Raw genomic sequence first — 23,492 nt, forward strand, 5'->3', positions numbered from 1 at the left:
AAACTTTCATTTTCTCCTAGAGTACTTAAGTCACTTATGTACTCATCCTTTGACTGACACATCTCCCGTCGTAGATTATTGAAGATAAAAACTAAAGCAGATGGATGCAAATAATTTGAAATCATTTATGGCTTCTATAATCTCTTTTGTCTGGAGAACAAGAGGAATATATTTAACTCTGGAAATTATTCAGATCAACTACTTAGTGTCACAGGCCAAAATCACTCGGCAATGCCACTGTTTGAGTCCAAGCAAACCTCCCTGGCCTGGTGACCCTCCTTGTTTTCTCCTTCACATTCCTTCTCGATCTTTCCCCGTGTACCATTTCCATCACTTCATGATCCTCAGATCTTCCATTTTATCTGATTCTATTCCAGGCCTTCAGGACCACCTGGGCTTGGCAAGGAATGCCGATATTCAAACAGCAGATCATTTTGGTTTTGTTAACAGTAAAGCAATTTATTTCTCTGTGCTGCCCATGAAGCAGAAAGAATCCAACAAAACTCAGTGTATCAGTCTCTCACTTGATGAGTTTTTCATTTTGGATTCCATATGCATTTGCAATTTCCATTTATGTGATGGGCTGTGGCACATGGAAATATGACATAGGACCCCAAGAATGGCCTTCAAGGGCTTATTATTAGTCTAATGGGTGACAAAGACAATAATATAAATGGCTGGATATCCGACAGAAAGTGATGTGTTGTTATAGGGGTACAGGCTTAACGCAGTAGGATTAGCAAAGCTGAAATATCACTGGTAAAAGAACTGGAAAAATCCAAGCTCACATCTAGTTCTAGGTTCTTGACAATCTTGCTCCTGCCTGACACCAAATGCTTTGGTTTCAGTTGCACACAGTCCCAAATTATCAATTTAGTTGTGCTGATTTTGAAAAAACTATAAGAATATGTTGCATGAAGAAGAACATGTGTTCTTACTCTTCAGGAGATCAAATTAAGCCGGACTCATGTGTTGTCTAAAAGGCCCATTTTTCCACAAGTCATTTATTTTCCCCAGCAGTAACCTCTATGCAATGCTAGGCTTTCTCCTCAAATATCCCACCTCTATCATTTGTCCAGACCAGCTCCCCCCTAGTCCCACTTCAAACACATGAATTATACCTTGAGCTAAATAAATTAAGACATTTTTAATGTCAAGAACAGCCTGATAATTTAAAGAGTGGTAAAATAAGAACTCTTCAATATTTCTGATAAGCACAGTAATTCAACAAACATTTGCCATATCACACTAAGATAAGTTTGTTATACTTGATTTTAAAAAAATCACTAAACTGAGATACACAAGCAATGACACGGAACCAGCAGAAACCAATCTCATTTTCGGCTCCTGGTGATCCGATTGCCTTTAAATATCTAATATTCTTTTTCTACACTTTTCTCAGCTTTCACACTTCTGGAGAGAATGTTTGGAGAGACAATACATTTTTTTTTTTTGAAGTATGTATACTGACTTTCTCCTATACCCATAACCCCAATAATTGGGGATGTTTCCAAAGTAGAATGATAACAGGCCAATTGTCTTCCATCTTTCGGTCTCATGTGAACTGCCATCAAACTGTTTGCTGTTAATTAGCAAAGATTATTTCATCCAGTTATCTCTGTTTCTCTGTTAGCATAAAGCGAGAGAAAATGCTGTAAACCCATTTCTCCTCTAAGAGTCGACACTAAAGGAAGTTCGAAGAGCATTTTTTCCTTAAACTTTATTCTCACACCCAAATGAGTTTATTGACTTTAAAACCAATTTCTAAAGATAGGCCTTCAAATGATGGTGGAATAGATATCTCCTTCAATTGCCCCTTAAGAAATCTGTTCATCTGTTCATAATGTAAATGACTTTAGTTCACATCTCAAAAACTTCTTGGATAACCAGATAAGTTTGCAAGTAGAACATGAGCACTCCTGAGAATTCTCTTGGTATACTGACATTTATGCATTCTCACAGACAGCTAAGAATATGAGATTTCTTCTCTGCTTAAAAACCTGCAGTGGGGAAAGAAAGGCTGTACCCATATCTCAAAAACAAAGTCTCACCTCCAGAATAGCACAAAAGGCCTATATTTCCGACGTCACGGTCACTTTCTTTTTTTTTTTTTTTTTTTAAGATTTTATTTATTTATTTGACAGAGAGAGACAGCCAGTGAGAAAGGGAACACAGGCAGGGGGAGTGGGAGAGGAAGAAGCAAGCTCCTAGCAGAGGAGCCTGATGTGGGGCTCGATCCCAGAATGCTGGGATCACGCTCTGAGCCGAAGGCAGACACTTAACGACTGCGCCACCCAGGCGCCCCCACGGTCACTTTCTTATTCCCTGTGCTCCCCTCACACCAATTCACATGCTACCACTGAACAAATGTCTCCATTCCTTTCCATAGCCCTCTGTGCCCCCACTGAGAACATTCTTTCCTAATGATCCTACAAACTCTCTTTAAGCATTACCTCCTTTATGAAGCTAACTCTCAGACACCATTAAATGGTTTTAACCATATTATGTATATAACAATCAAATTACTTTTCTTTTTAAAGATTTTATTTACTTATTTGACAGAAAGAGAGACAGCAGCAAGAGAGGGAACACAAGCAGGGGGAGTGGGAGAGGAAGAAGCAGGCTCCCAGTGGAGCAGGGAGCCCGACACGGGGCTCGATCCAGGACCCTGGGATCACGCCCAGAGCCAAAGGCAGACACTTAACGACCAAGCCACCCAGACACACCCAATGATTACATTACTTCTGACACTATAGCATAATTGTTAGTTCAATTGTTGTTCCAATTTTAAAAAACTATAAAGTAATGAGGGGCACCTTCATCATAGCAGTGTCTAGTACACAGCTGAAAACATAACTGGCATTTAATGAATTATTAAAAAAAAAAAAGACTGATTTTCATCCATTGTTTACTCACCAAATCAATATATTTAAAAACAATATAATGAATTAGAAGACAGGAACAACATTCATGTGGCTTATCAAAGTTCTTAATAGGTCAAAATTAAAGTCTGCAATCCAAACATATTAAGTCTCCATACGCTACTGAGACCCAAAATACATTAAGTCTCCATATACTACTTAACATTCTAGGACACATTCCCTTATCTGACCATGTACTTCCTTAATGTCAACTCTGGGCCCAACATGATAAAGATGTAGGACTTTTAAGAACTATTTAATCTTACTGGAGTGGAGGAAATAAGTAATGCATTTAACAACTCAAAGCTAAACTGTGTCCCATCGTTAAAAGAGCTATGCCCATTTAATGCCAAATAATGAACCTGAAATAAGAAAAGAAATTCAGGAAGTGCTCTTCTTAACTGCAATCACACCAATACCTTTCCCCAATTTTTATTTAGTATTGGGGGGGGTTCCCCACTATATAAATACATTCTATCTCTATGTCATTTTACTCTAGATTTCAGTCTCCAGGCTTTTTATTTAGTATTTGGGGGGGGGGGGTTCCCCACTATATAAATACATTCTATCTCTATGTCATTTTACTATAGATTTCAGTCTCCAGGCCATGTTTTCACAAATGGAAAATAACTATGTCCCAGTCTTTATTAGATTTTGAAAGCGTGTTCTTTATTTCAATGCTTTGTCTCCTAAGAAATGATGCTTGAATGCAGGCTGATTGGCTTTAATTTCATTTGAGAAAAGAGCAAGAAGAAAATGGTCTCACCAAACCAAACTTTCAGACTTACAGGTAAGCATCACTCTTGCTGGTATTTCTGAATAATACAAGAGAAGCACAATTCTCTCTACAACAGTAACTGGCAAACAAAATCATAAATACTCTTCTACATATTCATTCCCAATTCTATTGGCTTGGCTACTATTGTAGGTAATGCTTCTCACATTGATTGTTACAGCACTATTTTGGCTGCATTTAAAACATCACATGAACACTGAAAAAAGAACGAGGTAAGTCTGCCACAGGTATTATGCCATTTCTGTAAGCCCCAGGAATTGAGGTCAAATGGGGGATGGGACGTCACGAAGAATAAGTCACTAACAGCAAATTTCGCCTCAGGATCCAGCCTATCTAAGAGACTTGGAGGCACTTGGGAAAGAATTTAGCATTCTGTTAGTTTTTTTTTTCTTTCTTTCCGCATTCTGGAATTTAGATTCTATTTCATTCTATTGCATGAGAGATCCATGGAAATGGGTCTTGGTTTGGGGATTTTTTGGTTTTGGTTTTGGTTCATGGGTGGTGGTGGTAGTGTTTTCCCCAGGGTTGTGTTCCCCTAAGATCAGGCTCTTGAAATGGAGGGCAGCGAACTCATGGTGGATGGTGGGATTTTGTAGGGAAGAAAAGTCAAGCAATTTCACTCTAGAGATTGAAGAGAGTATCCTTGAGTCTAAGGAAAAATTAACCTGTTTTAAAGTCAATTGTCGGGGCGCCTGGGTGGCACAGCGGTTAAGCGTCTGCCTTCGGCTCAGGGCGTGATCCCGGCGTTATGGGATCGAGCCCCACATCAGGCTCCTCCGCTATGAGCCTGCTTCTTCCTCTCCCACTCCCCCTGCTTGTGTTCCCTCTCTCGCTGGCTGTCTCTCTCTCTGTCGAATAAATAAATAAAATCTTTAAAAAAAAAAAAAAAAAGTCAATTGTCATTGAGAAAAGAGTCTCCAAAATCAATGCTATTAAAATTCCTTCTCCCTCTACAATCTAACATAAAAAAAAAAAAAAAAGCTGATATTCACAAAAACTGAAATGGAAAACCTGTCACCAATTTTGGCCTTTATTACTGTATTAGCAGAAAAGGTTAGAAATATTTAAATTTGGCCTCTTTAATTGGGCAAATACACTCACTGGTCCCTTATAATAACAATTCAATTGCTCTCTTATGTTTAACTTGAGCCAAGAAGAAATTTTCATGTTGTCAGATGTGTCAAGGTATATCTATAAATGATAACAGTAGGAAATTAAGCCATTTATAAGTATGGAAAGCAATAGCTGAACAATCTTTCCTGTTCACTTCCACACAAGAGCGAAATAAAGCCTTTGTTATTGACTACCAAGGTCGTAGTAAGCTATACTATTGTCTTTAACGCAACTGCTGACCCCTGGAAACCCTAGGACTACAGACAATAATAAAACGGAAGAAAGAGAGGTGGAATAAAAAAATTACCAAGGTCTGAAAGAATAATCTAGAGTTCTTTATCTAAATGCTGTTACTCCAAAGTCAGAGAAGGAAGCATAGTCATGTTCTACCCTGAAGCAGAAAGTGTGTAAATTGTCACTTTCCAAGTGACATTAGATAAAGAAGAAAATTTAATGAGACACTGTAACTTTCATTGTTGAAGCAAACACTAAGGATTCTGTAAAGATGATCCCTCTATGAGTGAGAGGGTGAATTATCCAAAGTCATGGTGACAGACACTTCTGGAATGTTGAGAGGCCATGTCACAGGAAAAAAAAAAAAAAAAGTACCTGGTATGAAAAGTTTCATAGGGTAAAATAAATGCACTTCATACCAAGAAAGCTTGCATCATGCCTCCATAACCAAATTCTACATAGAGGACTCACCCGCACACTCAGGAACAAATTCCACCTTGACTACTGCTGCAGAGGGCACTGCTATGGCCTCCCAGTGGTGGGAGCAGGCCACACATTCTTCCAGAGTGGAAGCATTACTGCTCACTTTTGGCTTTCAATCAATTGACTTAAACACACCTGGGCCGGTTTTTCAGTCCCTATCTGTTTTCACTGCCCCAGACTCTGGAACAAACGGACTGCTGCTGCGGTTGTACCCGCCTATCAGCCAGCCCGGTGTGGAGAAAGTTGTTTTTCCTCCGCCTCCGCCTCCTTTCTCTTCTCCTTTTCACATTATTCGAAACTTGCCAGTAAAACTAGATCCTCGACATGCGAAGGTGACGTGTCTGTAGAAATTCCTATATTTACAAATTCATACAAACAACCCTCTTGGGAGAAAAAAAACAAAACAAGAATGCTACTAAATCATGACCCATTGACTCACTCCAGCCTACCAGCCCCTCTCGGCCTGTAGCATTTCTTTACGCTACAGCACTTAGGTATATTTTCTCATTTAATTTTCACAATGATCCTTTGAGGCTGAAGTTATTGTTATTGCTATTATTTTTAACGATTCCCAATTATCACAAGTAGCAAAACTGGCTTGCAAATTCTCGACAAAATGGAATAAATCTGTGAGTGCCAAGGGCCCATTATATCAAGAATATGAGGAGAGGGTGTTGGGAGTTGATTTCCCTTCCAGTCAGCAGCACCATCTGTCCCTGGAACTGGCTGCCTACCTTCCTTGGCCTTCTGCGCGCTGGACGCTGGTGTGCTCTGGGCACAGTATACATCCCGGGTCTGGATCCCACCTCCACAAGCGGGTCCTGTCACATGCCAGTGGGGATCCTGCTGCTCGAGGAGAAGAGAGACTTGGCATTCTTTCCATTCAGAGGTCCTCCAGGAATACCTGGATTTATTTAAAAGAAATTTGATTTATTTAAAAGAAGAACAAGTAAGGAAAATATAAGATTCTAAAGAAAACGTAAGTCATGACATCAAATGTACGTAATAATCTCTTTCTAGGGCCAAATCTTCACCTATCAGTTGGCTTTGGGTGCTACATCCCTTTTATTTCCTAGGGGAAAAAAATCACAGCAGCGCCGCATGGTAGCAGTATGAGATGGGAGGAGTGAAGAAAGGAAACATGGATAAACAGGGCTTGTGTCTCAGCCCTGAAGGCATAACAGAGTGACAAATCAGAGGAAGACGATGGAAGCCAGATGGGCCTGTTCCATGACAGTTGACCTCGCACTGGGTGACCCTTCACAGGCTTCTGGACGACTACGTGAAAGTTGGCCTTCTGAAAGCAGGAGAGTGGCATGTGAATGTGTGACGTTGGGGATATATGGTTTCAAACAGAGAGAGATGACCAGCTTTTCAACCTCCTTGATATAGAATATTTCCACTTATTTGACCCCACTGGGATAAAGGCCTACACATTAAAAATGAGTTGACAATGTGTCACTACACTTAACTGATGAGTACTTTTTTATACATGCAGAAATGTTGTTATTTAAACTGACTTAGGAATCTATCTTCCCGGTTTATAACTGGTTAAGAAACATACCAATAGACACAAACACACACACACATAAGGGGAGAAAACACAACAGAGTGTGTACACAACTTGCTGAAAACAAAACAACCATTAACAACACTGCACTCAGGGGCACCTGGGTGGCTGTCAGTTAAGTGTCTGCCTTCAGCTCAGGTCATGATCCCAGGGTCCTGGGATCGAGTCCCACAATGGGCTCCCTGTTTAGCAGGAAGTCTGCTTCTCCCTCTCACTCTCCCTCTGATCATGCTCTCTCTCTCAATCTCTCAAAAAAAAAAAAAAAAAAAGAATAAATAAAATCTTAAAACAACAACATTGCACTCAGACCTGGAGAATTATTTCAGACAGAATTTCCTTTTGGGCGTTATTACAACATTCTTCAAGCGCACAGCGTTAATAGAACCCTACAGCATTCACATAAATACCAATAGTCTCATTAACTTCTAGAAAAATAAACAAAACCTAAGAACATTCTCGTAACGGCTGTCCCATTTCAGATTTGAGGGAAAATTTCTCAGCTTTGTGATTGCTTAAAAGAAAAAAAAAAAAAATAAAACAGTAATAAAAATAAGTGTGTGTCACCAAAACCCTGGCCTTACAGAAACTAGCATAAAATTGATATCAAGTCAGAGACATCAAAATAAGAAAGCAATCTCTAAGAAACCTAATAGCAATCAAGCTCCTTCACAATGCATGGCATCACTCTCAAAAGCTTACGAGCTGACAATCGTAAGTCTTATAAAAAGCCCATGGTAGAAAGAGGATTCGGACAACCCTGTGGAGTTTGTTGTGACACAACTGTTCTCCCTCTGCTTCCCTACTTCATCTTCGCATGGTTCTCCTAGGCTGGAAACTTGTCAGTAGGCAGGGCAAGACTTTGGAGTGAAGGGTGCAGGTCCTGCTTAGGCAGGCAATACAGACAATAATTTGTTTCCAATTCTTGGATGTCAGAGACCGAGAAAAGTTTCGTTCTTCCCAGAGGCAGGCCTTCTTCAGAGGTCAAGTTCTGAAGCCTTTTCTCTTCACTCAGAGTTCTCACCCTGTTCTCCATGGTCACTCAAGCAGAAGGCTTGTCCCTCATGTATCTGAGTCTCAGTCTCAGGGCAGGTGGCTCCATATTCCAGGGCCAGGTGCTATGAGGTAAGGGCTTGGGGCGGGGGCGGTTACCAAGGGCTTAGTTCAGACCCTCTTCTCCACAGGTTCTCTAGCAGAAGAGCTCCCCAGCCATTAAGGAGGGGGTCAAATACAGCAACTGAGTAGGGGACTCTTATGATATAATTAGCAAATAAGGTAGGCAAACAGTGGAACAGTGTGGTATACACAACAGGCATGATGTACAGCTCAACTGACCTGTGCCCTCCCACTTACCAGGTACCTGTGACCTTGGCCCATTTCTGTTTTCTCATCTGTAAAATGGGTATGATAATGCCAAATGCTGAACATGACACATAACAAATATTCAACGAATGCTAACTTCCTTTCTGCTTACGTCCTTCTACATGTACGTTTTGGTCCTTGATTCTACAAAACACGCACACACACATTAACGTTTTATGTACGAGGATTTCATTGATTTCATCAAGTCCTAAAGTTAGAGATCCAGGAATACCATGGCCGAACTCCCAGCCACCAAAGTTCAGCAAAGAGCATAAAAGAAACATAAAGTTCAGAATTACAGCAAGTCACGGCAATTTGTTTGCTTGTTTGAAAGGACTGGGCTACGCTGTATAAATAGCTTTTTCAATTAATTTATTGTGACCCTAGAAGAATTAGCAATGGAAGAATTTTGGAAGTCATTCTGGAGAAAAATGAAAAGTTTAATGACTATGGTTTTATATAAAGTAACAAAAACCCTACTGGTAGCTCATTAACCAGCAACACACAAATTCCATTCACTGGCAAATGACAAATTCTCTAAAGAAATGTAAGGCATTTTTCACTATCTCCATTGTTTTCCACCTCAGAGAAAACACCAGCCCAGCAAGCAGCAGAGGGAAAATGCTCACCAGGAAAGGACTTCTATAGTTCTTTTTTTAAACGCCCATCTTTCACAGTCTTTCCTCATCCTCTTTATTTGTTTCAAAAGCATTACTTATGTTTAATCACAAATCACCCCACAACCATGAAAACTGAACATCCCGAACTCCCTCAAACTGGGAAAGCGTCTCCAGGGACTGACAGTATGAGGAATCAAAGGAGTCTTCCTGGCTAATGGTACTCGCTTTCTCCTTTAGAAGCTGTTACAGCAATGGTCCTCCAGCCTCCAGCCAAGTTGGCTTCCTGACTGCCTGGGACATTCTCTTCCACAGTGAAGTCCTTGTCAAAGACTTTTCCACCCTCCCTCTCCCAAGTCTGATGCCTTTTAACACACCCTCATTTTGTCCTTTCGGTTAGGAGGGAAATATGGGAATCTCAAAGGCCAGAGTCCTACCTCCCGTAGGCATGTGGCACTTTGAAATCCATTGTGGAAATGCCTCAAGCAGAGTAAGAGCAACGGAATGAAAGACACTAGTCAATTCTCATCCTACAAATGTGTAAGATCCATTTGCTTTTTCCAAAGGTTCTGGCTGAACAAAACAGCCAAGGCATTAATTTATTTGAGCTCCTAGAGTATCATGACATATCCTTCAAATAATAATAAAAATGACCAATACCTTCTGCATGCATACTCAGTAAACGAACAAACTGAGGTGTGTAACCTCGTTAAATCGTCCCAACAACCCTATGAGGAAGATATGCCCCCCATTTTTTAATTTATTTTTATTTTTTTTTATTATTTTTTTATTTTTATTTTACTTATTTATTTTTTATTATGTTATGTTAGTCACCATGGAGTACTACATTAGTTTTTGAGTTAGTGTTCCCAGTGCTCCCTGCAACACATGCCCTCCTTACTACCCATCACCAGGCTAACCCATCCCCTCACCCCCCTCCCCTCTAAAACCCACAGTTTGTTTCCCGGAGTCCACAGTCTTTCATGGTTCATCTCCCCCTCTGATTTCCCCCCCTTCATTTTTCCAAAACTTCCTTCTCCTAATGTCCTCCATGCTATTCCTTAGGTTCCACATATAAGTGAAACCATATGATAATTGTCTTTCTCTGCTTGACTTATTTCACTTAGCATAATCCCCTCCAGTCCCATCCATGTCAATGCAAATGGTGGGTATTCATTCTGCTGGCTGAGTAGTATTCCATTGTATATATGGACCACATCTTCTTTATTCATTCATCGGTTGAAGGGCATTTCGGCTCCTTCCACAGTTTGGCTATTTTGGACATTGCTGCTATGAACACTGGGGTGCATGTGCTCCTTCTTTTCACTATGTCTGTATCTTTGGGGTAAATACCCAGTAGTGTAATTGCTGGGTCATAGAATAGCTCAATTTTTAACTTTCTGAGGAGCTTCCATACTGTTCATCAAAATAAAAAGCTTCTGCACAGCAAAGGAAATAGTCAACAAAATAAAGAGGCAACCCATGGAATGGGAGAAGATATTTGCAAATGACACTTCAGATAAGGGCTGGTATCCAAGATCTATAAAGAACTTCTCATACTCAACACCCAATAGACAAATAATCAAGTCAAAAAATGGGCAGAAGATGTAAACATATACTTCTCCAAAGAAGATGTACGAATGGCTAACAGACACATGAAAAGTGTTCCACATCGTTAGCCATCAGGGAAATTCAAATCAAAACCACATTGAGATACCACCTTACACCAGTTAGAATGGCAAAAATTAACAAGACGGGAAACAACAAATGTTGGAGAGGATGTGAAGAAAGGGGATCCCTCTTACACTGTTGGTGGGAATGCAAGTTGGTACAGCCACTTAGGAAAACAGTATGGTTTCCTCTTTTTACAGATGGGATAATTGGAATAAAAAAGATGTAATTCTTCAAAGGTCATATAAGTAATTGGAAGAGCAAGGTTCAAAGTCAGATTTATCTGACTCTGAAGCACATCTTTTTAATGAAATGACAAATAGATTAAAATAGTGAATGGCAAACCAAAGAAACTTGATCAAAGGATATAGAAAATAAGTTCAGTTGGCAATAGGTGGCCACCTGCCCAGACATTATGAGGACAAGTAAATGTTGGCTTTGGTCTGAGGAAGTGTGTTCTGGACTGAAGCAAAAAACAAAAACAAAGAAACCTCCCTCTCCCTTTTTTGGTGACAAAGATATTGTCAGTGATCACTAACTGATAATATTTGGCACTGCCAAAATATTTTTTTTCTTTCAGTCTCAAACAAAAAATACATTTTGAGAATATTTTACAGCCAATTTATAATTAGAGCACTGTGGTTACATAGGGTCAAATTTTAGTACTTTCAGGATATAACTGTAAGTTAAAAGGAGAAATAATAAATAAGCCAAATAAAACAGTCTCTAATTGTAAAAATTAAAATTCTCCCTAAAAGTTACAGAAGACAACTTTTTAAAGAGGCCCGAAATCAAATTCTCCACATTGTTCTGTGGCAATTCTGAATCTTAGGTAAACTTGTCATGATCCATTCATGTGAAACCTCCAACATGCCCACTGTTAGTGAGAGAGCGTACTGTCAGCCACTCTGGGACCCCCAACCTCTGAGAAGGGAAATGCTGATAACTCAATATTGAATGCCCAGGGAAAACAACGCATGCACGGGCATTTTATTTAACAACTAGATCTGTAAGAGAGACTGAAGGCAGGGGGAGAGCTAAAACACAGGACTCCCTAGAAAGAGAAATAGGCCTGCCCAAACAGTGAGTGAATCACTTTTGCAACCACACATCCGTTCATTCTTTCTTTCAATAAGTAATTCCTGAGCTCCAAATGTGTGCCAGGCAAGATTTCAGACAACAGAAATGCATAGCAGTGAATAAGACAAAGCTCCTGACCTTGAGAAGACTGTCTTCTAGCAGGGCAGACAGACAGAAATGCATCATCCATAACGTGGCATTAGACAATGAGGAGAAGAGAGAAATGGATGAGGACAGCTATTTCGGGGTCATGACCAGGAAGTCTTCGGAATCCTGAAGAACATGAGGGAATGAGCACAGGAATAGGAGGGGAGGGAGCATTCTAGGCAGAAAGAGGAGCATGCCCAAAATTCCAGGGAGGAAGAGTACTCGGCACTTTCTAGGACATCACAGAAGCCAGTGTGGCCGGGCCAGGTGGGTCACGATAAGAGGAAAAGGAAGTGAGGAGTAGTCAGGAGTCAGGCTATAAAGAGCCTTGTAGGCCAGAGTTGGGAGTGTGAGTGTTATTCCATACGTGCTAGGAAATCATTGCAAACTTTTGAGGAGGACAGTAATTTGGTATGATTTAAATTTTTAAAGGATCACCCTGGCTACCAAGTGAAGAAAAGACGATGGAGGATGTAAAGAAGGGAGACAAATCTGGAGGACTCTGCTCATCTGGGAGTGATGATGGTGGCTTCAACTGGGGCGGTCACAGCGAATGTGGTGAGAAGTGACGAGGTTCAGGACATACTGTGAGTTAGGGAAAGCTTCTAATGGATTAGATATGGATGAGAGAGAAAGGGAGGAATGAAGAACGATTCCAAATTGTTTTTTCCCCAAGTATTAGCATCACAATTTGTTGGCACTGAATTCTTAAATGAGACAACTCAGGAAGGGGGACAAGAACCCAAAGATCAGGGCAATCGTGTATTGTAACTGTGAAATTCAGTTTTTCTTCATTTACCTTCTAGAATCTGCCTTCCAAATCCTTCTCTCATGCCTGAAACTCAGTGCCCAATCTCCTCATATGTTCCCCATAATGTAGGTCTCCTCTTAGGAAATGGTCAAAAAATGTATCCACGTGATACATATTAAAAGTTAGGCGTGCACTTGTCATGATGAGCACTGGGTGATGTATGGAATTGCTGAAACACTCTATTGTGCACCTGATACTAATATAATACTGTATGGTAACTATACTGGAATAAAATAAATGATAAAAAAGTTAATATTAAATATGTTATCATCAAAGGAGGTACATACAGCTTAAAGAAGAAACCAAGATTAAATCAAAGAGAGAAATTTCTAATGGTAGAAATACATATTCCCATTACGAAATATCGGAGACAAATTCTGGACAAGGAAAAGCAATTCAAGGCCCCCAAATTCAATTGCTGAGGTAACCAGCTTGTCTTCCAGACAGTGGTGTTGTCTAATTCAAGGAATCCTGTACTCAAACTATTCTTCAAATGGAAGGGGGGAGGGCAGAAGGAGTAAGGAATGGATTCATTGCTGTGAAGCCATGAGTAGAGACATCCTAAATTAGCAAAGCCAAAATTAGAAAAGTAGGCATGTTTAGTGACTATTTTTAAAAGACTTCCATCCTACTAATGTGACATAAAGTGATTCTAATAGCAACAGGATGGCAGGCCCATCAGAGTTTTATAGCAACCTCTGCCCTTCAGAATGTATGCTTTATCACTTTACAAGGCTTAGAAGTGCTTACAAAGTGCGGATTTCTTTTCTCCTTCTAAAGACTTGGATTTAAAGCAAAGCAACATGGAACAGAATGTTAAGTGATTTAATGATGACAGATTGAAAGAATAATTGCATTAGTTAATGGTCATGTTTTGACTAAGCACATATAGATTTGCAAACACTCTTGGAATTGAAACCCCAGTGCAAGGTATTCAAATTAAATGTGTGTATATTAAAAATCAGTGTACTGCGGCATGACTAATTTATGATAATGTCTGTTGTCCTTTTAAAGTTGCAAATGCATTTAGAAAAGAATTAACTTGTCATTTTTTGCTGAACAGACGACCAAAATAAAGGGAATAGATCAAGCTTTATATATTTTATGCTCTAGTAATTTTTTATTGACTAGAGTGGGACTATTGATTATGAATGAAGTGCAGAGTGAAGTGCGGAGCTCTTTGCCCTCCAGCAGATGGCTCCGCTAGCCAAACTCCACATATGTATTATGAATAGACTTCTACCGCTGTGCGCAGCACTTAGCAGTACGTTAACTTTCTCACACTAACAGGGAAACAAATCTTCCATCCAAGAGGACTTAAAGTGGCACAATGGGGACTCATGAAACAATATGCACCAGTAAAAGACAGACTCAATAAAAAGGCATCAGTCCTCTTCTGTTGAAACAATTTATAGATTCTTTGAAACTATAGTTTCTTGTCTAAAGCAGAGTCTCCTGAGGGCTCCAGGTCATGACTCCTTTACTCCTCAAGTGCTACAGAAAAGCTGCTTAATTAAAACAGTTTAAAAAAAAAAAAAAAAAAAGCATCCTTAACGAATCCATGAATTCATTTCAAAAATGTATTGAGTTCCTACAGGTACAGGGTGTTAGTGCTGTGGCAGATGATCAACGGGGGAGGATACAGAAGATGTGGCAGGTGATATGCATGCCGTGCTGTTCTGGAAGGAGAACTTTACAAATTCAGATGGTGATCTCATCCCTCACCCTTTCTCAGGCTACTCTTATAACCTAATGAAAACAGAAACTTCTTATCTGGAAAACCAGACACACTGTTAGCAGAAGCAAGGCGGCCATTGGGGACCATGTCAAATCAAGCTTCATGTGCCCATCCCTGCTCTGGGTAGATGTTCTTATTTAATCTCCTTGACGGTGCCAATTTCAGCTGCTCTTTATAAGAAATGACTTTGAATCCTTCACACATGTTATATAATAAGTATAATCATGGAAGAAAGTATCCTGTGCATAATATTGTTCTGGAACTGCCCTACATACGAGCATTCATTCATTCATTCATTCATCCATTGTTTTCTGAGCATTTACGATGAACCAGACATTTTTATAAGTGCTACCCATTCTAGGAAAAAAGTAAATAAACAAAAAAGCCACATTCTTAGATATGGGGTGATCTGTAAGAACGTAACCAACTATTAAACACTCTTAAAGAACATGGTCATCGTGTTCTGGATACTCTAGTTTTTAAAGAGTAATGTTATAGAGAGTCCCTGACTTACAGCAGCGCAACTTTTTGACTTGTCATGGTGTGAAAGTGATACACATTCAGTAGAAACCATACTTTGAATTTTGAATTCTGATGTTTTTTTCACCTAGCACTATGTAGTCCAATACTCTCGTGATGCCAGGCAGTGGCAGTAAGCCGCAGCTCCCAGTCAGCCACATGATCCCAAGGGTAAAATACAGATACACGTGCAACCATTCTATACCCATATAACCATTCTGTTTTTCACTTTCGGTATAGTAGTCAATAAATTACATGAGATTTCAATATTATTATAAAAGAAGCTTTGTGTTAGATGATTTTGCCCAAGTATAAGCTGATATAAGCGTTCTAAGCACATTTAAGATAGGCTAGGCTAAGCTATGATGCTTGGGAGGTTAGGTAGAGTAAATGCATTTTTGACTTAACAATCTTTTCAACTTCTCGAGAGACAATTCCCTCATAATTCAAAGAAGATTTTTTTTACAAGATTCTTAAGATGCATGAACTAAGTGAACACAGACTGAAAGTTTTCTTGTTTCCTGAATTCTCCAGCAATTAGCACAGTGACAGGCTGAAGCAGGTGTTGGATCAACATTTCTTCACAACACACCAACCCTGTGCCAGCACTTACACAGTTCCAGTGGGCAAGGGAGGCCAATAACCAAGCCAAGTTTTGCCTGCTGCCATCCGTTTCCTTCGCTCTATCTCTGGCTTCAGTATCATCTATAAAGATCCATCAATGAAACCCCAGAGTTTTCTCAAGGAAAAAGAATTTTATCGAGAAAATCTAAAATTGGGTTTGGTGCCTTAAAGAGATGTTAGGGACAAACAGGCTGGCCACAGGGAGTCGTTGTAGAAACAAATCAAAGTAGTCTGCAGGAGACCCAGATACAACTCTCCGTATGAGTCTGCACAGATAGATCATAATAAGGGTAAATTCATACATCCCAGAGATAAGGAGGGATGGATTATGAGAGCCCAGTTACTCAGTGCCAGACCCAAGAACTGAGACAATGTTATACAAATGGGCTTTTCTGTGCGGTTGTATCACACAGGATATGTAATTGTATCAACCATACAACTTCTGCCTCCAGATCTTCTTAGGAGTTTTAGTCTACATTGGTCACTGTCACCTTTTAATAGTGCTATCTTTTATTCAATTTCAAATTCTAAATGGTCACTTAAGAGGCAGAACAGCCATTTTTTGCATGAAAATTGTTGTCTCCTGGTGAAGTGATGGAAGTTGCTGGTGGGTCATCCGAGGTGTCACTTTCAAGAAAGATGTTGACATTTTTCAATATTCTTGTATGTTACAATGTATTCGGCCAGAATGGGCTGTCTAGGTAAACACAAGGGAGCTGGAACCACAGTGTGGCTCAGGTCATGCCTCAGTTATCCGACATTAAGCATTGAAAATGCTTTCCTTATACTATCTAGCAAACAGGGCCACATTATTTATAGTCTTAGCATGCTTTTCACCATCCTCTGAGTTGAGAGGTAGGACCTAATACTTCAGATGTTAATCAGGACATAAGAAAAGACACAAGTACCAAGGTAGTTTATAAAACACATACCTTTCAATGTTCTGAGGTAGAGAATAACATAATGCCTAAGATCATGAAGCCTAATGACAGGAGATAAACACACCAAGAGAGAAGGTGACAAGTGACAAGCAGATTCCTCCTGTCTCTCTCATTTCTACGCCCACCTCATAATATACAATGTGAGTGCTTAGTGTTATATTGGAAGGGGACATAAACTTACAAGTAGACTGTGAAATGTGGAATAAAGGGGTTTCTTGGAGTCTATAAATGTCTTGGTTAAAAACATACTGTTGAAAAGAGAAGTAAGGCTATACTATGCTAACTTCTTTATATAGTTCTATAATTTTCCATGGTAGCATAACATAGACTAGCTTCTGTCTCCTTTCAAGTTTACGTAAGCCAGTTGCCCCAAGGAACTCAGGGAGCACTTCTAGAATGGGCTCCTTTTGGTCACCATTCCTTTCATGGGAACACACCTCAGGGACTGGCACTCATAGTGTTTAGAGCTAAACTGCTGACCAGTGGAGTCCAGATGCTACGAAGAGTAGCTCCAAAGCTAGGTAACTAAAGAAATTTTTGAGCAATATTAATATGTAGGACCTAGGGTGCTTCTCTAGCTCTTCCCTTTTCCTGGAATATTCTTCCCCTAGCTGTCTGAAAGGCTAATTTCCTCACTTCCTTCAAGTTCCCCCACCATATCCAGCTTATTCAAATGAGACTCCTGTAATGACCCTGCTTAGGTCTGTAACCTGAGCTGACCCCACATCACAGCACCCCAGCAACCCTACTGTAATGTTTTTGTTTTTCCCACAGCTCACGCACACAGTATATAGCTTATTTATTATACTTATTTGGTGTACCTTCACTAAAATTTAAGCCCCATGAGGGGGAGAGGATTTTGACTATTTTGTTCTCTGAGATATCACAAACATTAAACATAGTGCTTGGCACATAGCCAAGAGGTCAAGGTACATTTATTGAATGGATGAGCACGTCTCTTACAGCACAGATGGTAGAAGGGTAAAAGCCAAACTGCATTCTGAGAGAGTTTAAAAAAAACACTATGAAAAGTCACAGAAATGTACATTTTCCTGCTGGGGAGAAATATGGTGAATTAGATTGCTTGATGTATAGGAATTGCTCATGAATTCTGGGAAAGGAGAAATGGGCATTTTTGTTTCCTAATAGATGTTCCCATTTCCCTTGTTCACAATGAATTTTAATCACCAATGTCACACTAGAAACAAAAGTTAGGACACAGCCTTTATGCTTTCCTGTGGTAGAGGCCACAGCTCAGATTTCAGACAAATAAGAATGTCAGCCAATGTTAATTCTGCTGTTATTTATGCATTCTCCTGGAATCAGTCACTAACACATCATTCTCCCTAGGAAACCCTGGTTGGTATTCAGTGAGTTTTCAAGGACTCCTATTTCCTACAAATTCACTATTTGAGACGGTTTTTTAAAAATGTCAAATTCAGTAACATTTTCAAACAGCAAAACTAGAGGGCCAGGTTCATTGCCAATGAAATTTGTCAGACCTATTTTCAGACGTTAAGGTTCAATCAAATGAAGATCAATAAAGAAATTCACCTTGGGTACATCCTGAATTATCACCATTCTACATTATTTTGTTAGAAAACATGATACATATAAACACACGATTATGTGTACACATACCTTCATCTGGGTATGTGCCTTCACTATGACCATCATGAAAGTAATGGAAAGACTATTGACTTTGAAGCCAAAGAGACTTCAATTCAAATCTGAGCAATACCAATTTGCATCAATCTTACCACAAAAGTGTCCCATTTTGATGATAAACTTAATGTTCTTCTAAATAATCTTTGTTAAATCTCTGATATAGTTATTGAGGACCAGACAGTAGGTCCTCAATAAAAGGTAGTCATTATTTAACAAATGTAGATGCAATTCAACTTTCTTCTGATTATCAGAGAAGAGCTGCTCTGACTCCCAAGAGAGTGTAAGAATTTTTAACAAAGAGGAGAAAAAAAAAAAAAAAAGGAGGGATGTCTATAAGTCAACATCTGAAAAAGGTCACTAGCCGTTTCATGAAAGGAATGAAGAAAAAAGGGATCAAAGTCAAGTTCATCATTAAACCCAGATTCTACTTATGGAAGCCTAGCATTGAGAACCCTTCTGAAGTATGCCTCCATTGAGAAAAAGATTTCACACTACCCAGAAGAAATAATTTCCTACGCCATTAAATTACTACAGTATGCCTTCCAAGGAAAGGAGGGATTCCCTTTCTGGAAGAAATGAACACACCTGCAAACAGCAACAAGGGTTGCCATCTCTGTAGTGCCTCCTATGCGCTGAGCACCGAGACGGACACTTTATATACCCAGTCTGTATGTATTTAGTCCTCAACATAGGCAGTATAATTAGACACATTTTATTGAAGAGGGAAATGCCTTAGAGAAGTTGTATAGCTTGCCCCAAAACACACAATTAATAAATGATAGTGATGCAATTTGAATCCAAGTCTGTTCAGAATCAAAAGGAACAAAGATCTCAAGCTTTATGTCATTTCCAATCTCATTTTTCCCTCAATATCAATGTTTTTTAAAGAACAGACACATACTCACTCGACACAACTAGGGAGAATTCCGTGAGACAAAGTTAATCTGTAAAGGATCATAAATTACATCTACGTTTTCTGCTTTTGAGGTACCGAATGATATGAATCTAAGGGGTCATCCTGGTAAGAAACGAACACTCAGTATGTAAGGAGCTGAATCTACACTAATTTCTTTTTTCTTTTTTTCTTTTCTAAGATTTTATTTATTTAGTTGACAGAGACAGCCAGCGAGAGAGGGAACACAAGCAGGGGGAGTGGGAGAGGAAGAAGCAGGCTCCCAGCAGAGGAGCCTGATGTGGGGCTTGATTCCAGAATGCCGGGATCACACCCTGAACCGAAGGCAGGCGTTTAACGACTGCGCCACCCAGGCGCCCCTACACTAATTTCAATGGTGAAGTGGAAGAAGTGAGTGGCTAAGATTCTGACAACTTACCCTTTTATCCCTCCAGCCCTGCCTCACCCCATATAAACATAATTTCAGATGCAAGGAACAGCTAAGCCCATCAATAATGCCTACTGAGTTATTGATTAATTTCTGCAAGAAACTATAATTTTTTTTTTACCTCATTTTACTTTTCACTGGGGAAGTGATTCTTGAATCTTACAAACTATAAGAAACTATAGAAAAGGTCTATCTAAAATAGCTACATATTTAACAGACAGAGCTCAGGGCAGCTATCCAGCAGGAATTACCACAAATTTATCCCCAAAAGACTTCTGAATAGCTAGACAGCCCCAAATGACTTCTGTCATTATCAGACCTGCCCTACCATGAGCCAACAATCCAGAGAAAAATACACTGGAGGCCTTCACACCAAGGGCTATACATACAGCCAGGCAAAATATAACCAATATAAAAATATTAAAATATAGCTACTAATCTAGGTCAAGCCTTTTCCCGACATCCTCTGGCTCCTTAGGGATTCTGTATCAGAAACAATGCCACAGGGTAGCAGTAACCTCTAGAGACAGAACTGCATTAGAATCAGGGCGTAGCCACCCACTATCTATGTAACCTCAAAAACTATTTAATCTAAGCATCAACGGCCTCATTTGCAAAATGAAGATGTTATGAATAGCTTCCTAGGTTGTCATAAAATTTAGGTGTGACATGTCAGGTAACGATAACTAAGGGTTATTGAGCATTTATTATGTGCCAGGTGATGGATGAAGTCAATACTGCTAGTAGATGAGTAAACTAAGACACTAGATTTAAGTTACTTGCAGAAATTCACAAATTTAGAAAGTCACAGAAATAGGATTGGAGCCCAGGGAATCAGCACAGCCCACTGTGCTGTACTGCTTCGTGTGGATCTCAATACTGAGTAAAGACTCAACAATTATGAGTCGCAGCTACTGTTATATTGCTAACATCCCTATCCCACATAGAATGAGGTTACACAGAACACTGAATACTCCTGCCAAAGAATATGCAATACCTGGGGCATGGCTGCAAGAGTTCTTCAACAATGCAGGCCTCTTTCTCGAGAAGTTCAGGGCATTCCTTTCCACCCCCAATAGCAACGTGCTTCACATTCCGGCTCCTGCTCCTAAATCCTGGTGAGAGACTTCCTGAACGACACGTCTTGGAGCAGGGGCTCCAGGAGGACCACTCAGTGGTTTCACAGTCTTTTGGCATGATGCAGGACTGGACAGTCAAAGGGAAGGAGTCTTGCACGCAAAGGCTGAAGAGACAAAAGCAAAAAACAGTAGGGCATAGATTAAATGGATGCAACCAACGTTATGATGTGCCTGTTACGGGGAGAAAAACAAAAACAAAAACAAAACACAAACCTGAAATTTGATATGCGCTTTCAAATAGGATTTAAAAGAAATGTTAGAGGCATCATGACAAAATAATGAAAATAAGACCGTATGCTCTGTTTTATCCGAAACCGTGAAGTTATTGCACTCTAGCAAGACGCAAGTGTAAGAGGAGTTCACCCTGAACTTTGTCTGAAGCATTATCAGAAATAAGTGAGGCTCTTCTACTGTGCTTTCACCTCCGATATAACCTAGAGTTGCCATTTGTTGACTGGTTCCCAAGGTGTCACACACTCCACTGCATCTCACAGGCACTTTCTCACCACGATCTCATGAGTTTATGTATCATTATCTCCATCTGTAGAAAATAGACTCAGGAAGGCTACATCATTTGTCTAAGGTCAAACAAAGGTACAGGTAAGCTGTCGAGTATTAATCTATCCATTCTTTTACATACTGGGCTGTGAAAAAATAAACCAATGTGCTATCATGTCTCCCCCACACTGCTGGGCTCTGAGCATCAATTTCCTTCCTTGCAAAATTCAGGTGCTATCAAATACTAACAGTCTAATTGGGAAACAGGTAAATAAAAAGATAGGATAATGGGATGAATTCAACATAAAAGTGTTTATAATGATGAGGAGAAAAGTTGATGAGGCAGTGATGGACCACCTAGGAAGGCCTGGGGGCTGGGGGGGCTGGAGGGGAGGTTCTAAGAGTGAGGACATTAGAGCTGCATTTTTTTAAAGATTAATGGGATAGAAAGAAGACTTATTTTAGGCCAATGAAATAGCATATTTGAAGCCTTGATATGAAACTTTGTGAGGATGGAAACCAGTGGTTTGCCAGTGCTGGATGTACTGTTTCACAAGAACTAACTATTAAATTTTCAGGAATTTTGCAAGCCAGCTGATTTCATGCAGGTAACTTAAAATTGGCCATGGTAGGAGTATTTACACAACAGAAATCAACAAATGCTACAAATCAAGCCCCCCACCCCCACCCTACCTGATGCCCAACCCCCAAGAATGGGGGTTAAACATTTATAAGCACACCAAAGGGGGTAAGTAAAAGCCAATTTGTCAACTGTCAAAAATTTGTCAATTTATAAAGCATAAAGTTCAGAGAGGAAAGTAAATAAACATTAGGTATGTGGGTTCTTCAAACGTATTTCTGGAAAGGCCTCATATCATGGGCTAAAAAATTCAAATTTAATTGAGCATTAAATAAATTTAAGTGGAGGAAAATAAGTTAGACTCCTATAGGAAGTAATACTTCACATATTAATTGGCAGTCTTTTTTTTTTTTTTACCACCTTTTTGTTGTTAGCATTTCCTTATTCTATCAAAAGCATCCATGACCTTGGGGAAGAAAAGGATGATTTTGACAGGACTATAAGTCAATATATATTCAAATACCGACTTCCAAAAGTGGGCCTGTGAAAACTGGTGGAGTAATGAGTTATAGTCAGAATTTGGTAATGGTTCCTGTGCATGTGTTTAAAAAGAGAGAAGTATTAAAATGATTCTATGTTTCTGATATACAAAAATATGTTGATAAGGGAGCCACCAGGAGAGAAATGGATTATAGAAAGTGATGTGCAGAGGAGAATAAAACATACTCAAATTCATGCAAATTATAGTGAGATTTCCATATTGATATCCTTCATGAAGCCACAGAGAGTTCGTGTGGCTTTCAGAAGTCACAGTGACATAAGATGAACCTTTGGTTGTATATATGTATGTGTGTGTGTGTGTGTTTGTGTGTGTGTGTGTGTAAAATCTATTCAGATCATATTATTCCCTTCAGAGTGAAAAAGGCAATGTATACCTCATTACCATTACTCACTCCAATGTAACATTTTGGGAGCTTCAGGTTAAGACACAGTAGGAAGAGCCTCTCTTGAAAACGCCCCACCTATGTCAGTATGTACTATCTCTGTGCGTGGTGGAGGTAGGGAGAGGACCATCTCTTTTGGTGTAAAACACAATGGGAACATGTTGATCAAGAAGTTTCTAGGTTTTCACTCTTCAGGAATTGTTATTGTCTTCCAAATTCATATACCGAAGCACTGTCAGTACGTCAGAATCTGTGCATATTTGAAGAGTCTTTAGAGAAGTAATTAAGTTAAAATGAGCTCACAAGGGTGGGCCCTAATCCAGTATGAATGGTCTCCTTCTAAGAAGAGCTTAGGACACAGGCACACACAGAGGGAAGACTGAAGACAGAGAGAGAAGACAACAGTCTACAAGCCAAGCAGAGAGGCCTCAGAAGAAACCAACCTTACCGACGCCTGATCTCGGACTTTCCAGACTCCAGAACAGTGAGAAAATTAATTTCTGTTGTTTCAGCCACCCAGTCAGGGATACTGTGTTAAGGCAGCCCTCGCACTGTAATAGGGAATTTAATGGAGATTTTCTAGTTGTGCGTTTTTAGGGGGAAAAAAAAAAGTCTTAATTGCCAAGACAGACTTTCCTCTTTCTTTTATAAAGAAGGTCCCACACTAGGCAGTTCTCTGTCTACAGCTGAAGTGGTGGT

The 23,492-nt window shown here is 39.7% G+C and overlaps 1 protein-coding gene across 1 annotated transcript in view; it reads right to left on the minus strand.

Annotated features, from left to right (window-relative positions):
• The window catches only part of THSD7B (thrombospondin type 1 domain containing 7B), a 699,268-nt gene that overhangs the window by 505,032 nt on the left and 170,744 nt on the right, over positions 1-23,492 (minus strand). The window contains exons 3-4 of the mRNA XM_040645418.1: positions 20,630-20,875; positions 6,282-6,451 (exon numbers count right to left, since the gene is read on the minus strand). Coding sequence (XP_040501352.1) covers positions 6,282-6,451; positions 20,630-20,875 — 416 coding nt within the window. The remainder of the gene's footprint in view (positions 1-6,281; positions 6,452-20,629; positions 20,876-23,492) is intronic.

This window comes from Ursus maritimus, unplaced genomic scaffold (genome assembly GCF_017311325.1).
Source record: "Ursus maritimus isolate PB19 unplaced genomic scaffold, ASM1731132v1 scaffold_1, whole genome shotgun sequence".
In the NCBI taxonomy this organism is placed as follows: Eukaryota; Metazoa; Chordata; class Mammalia; order Carnivora; family Ursidae; genus Ursus; species Ursus maritimus.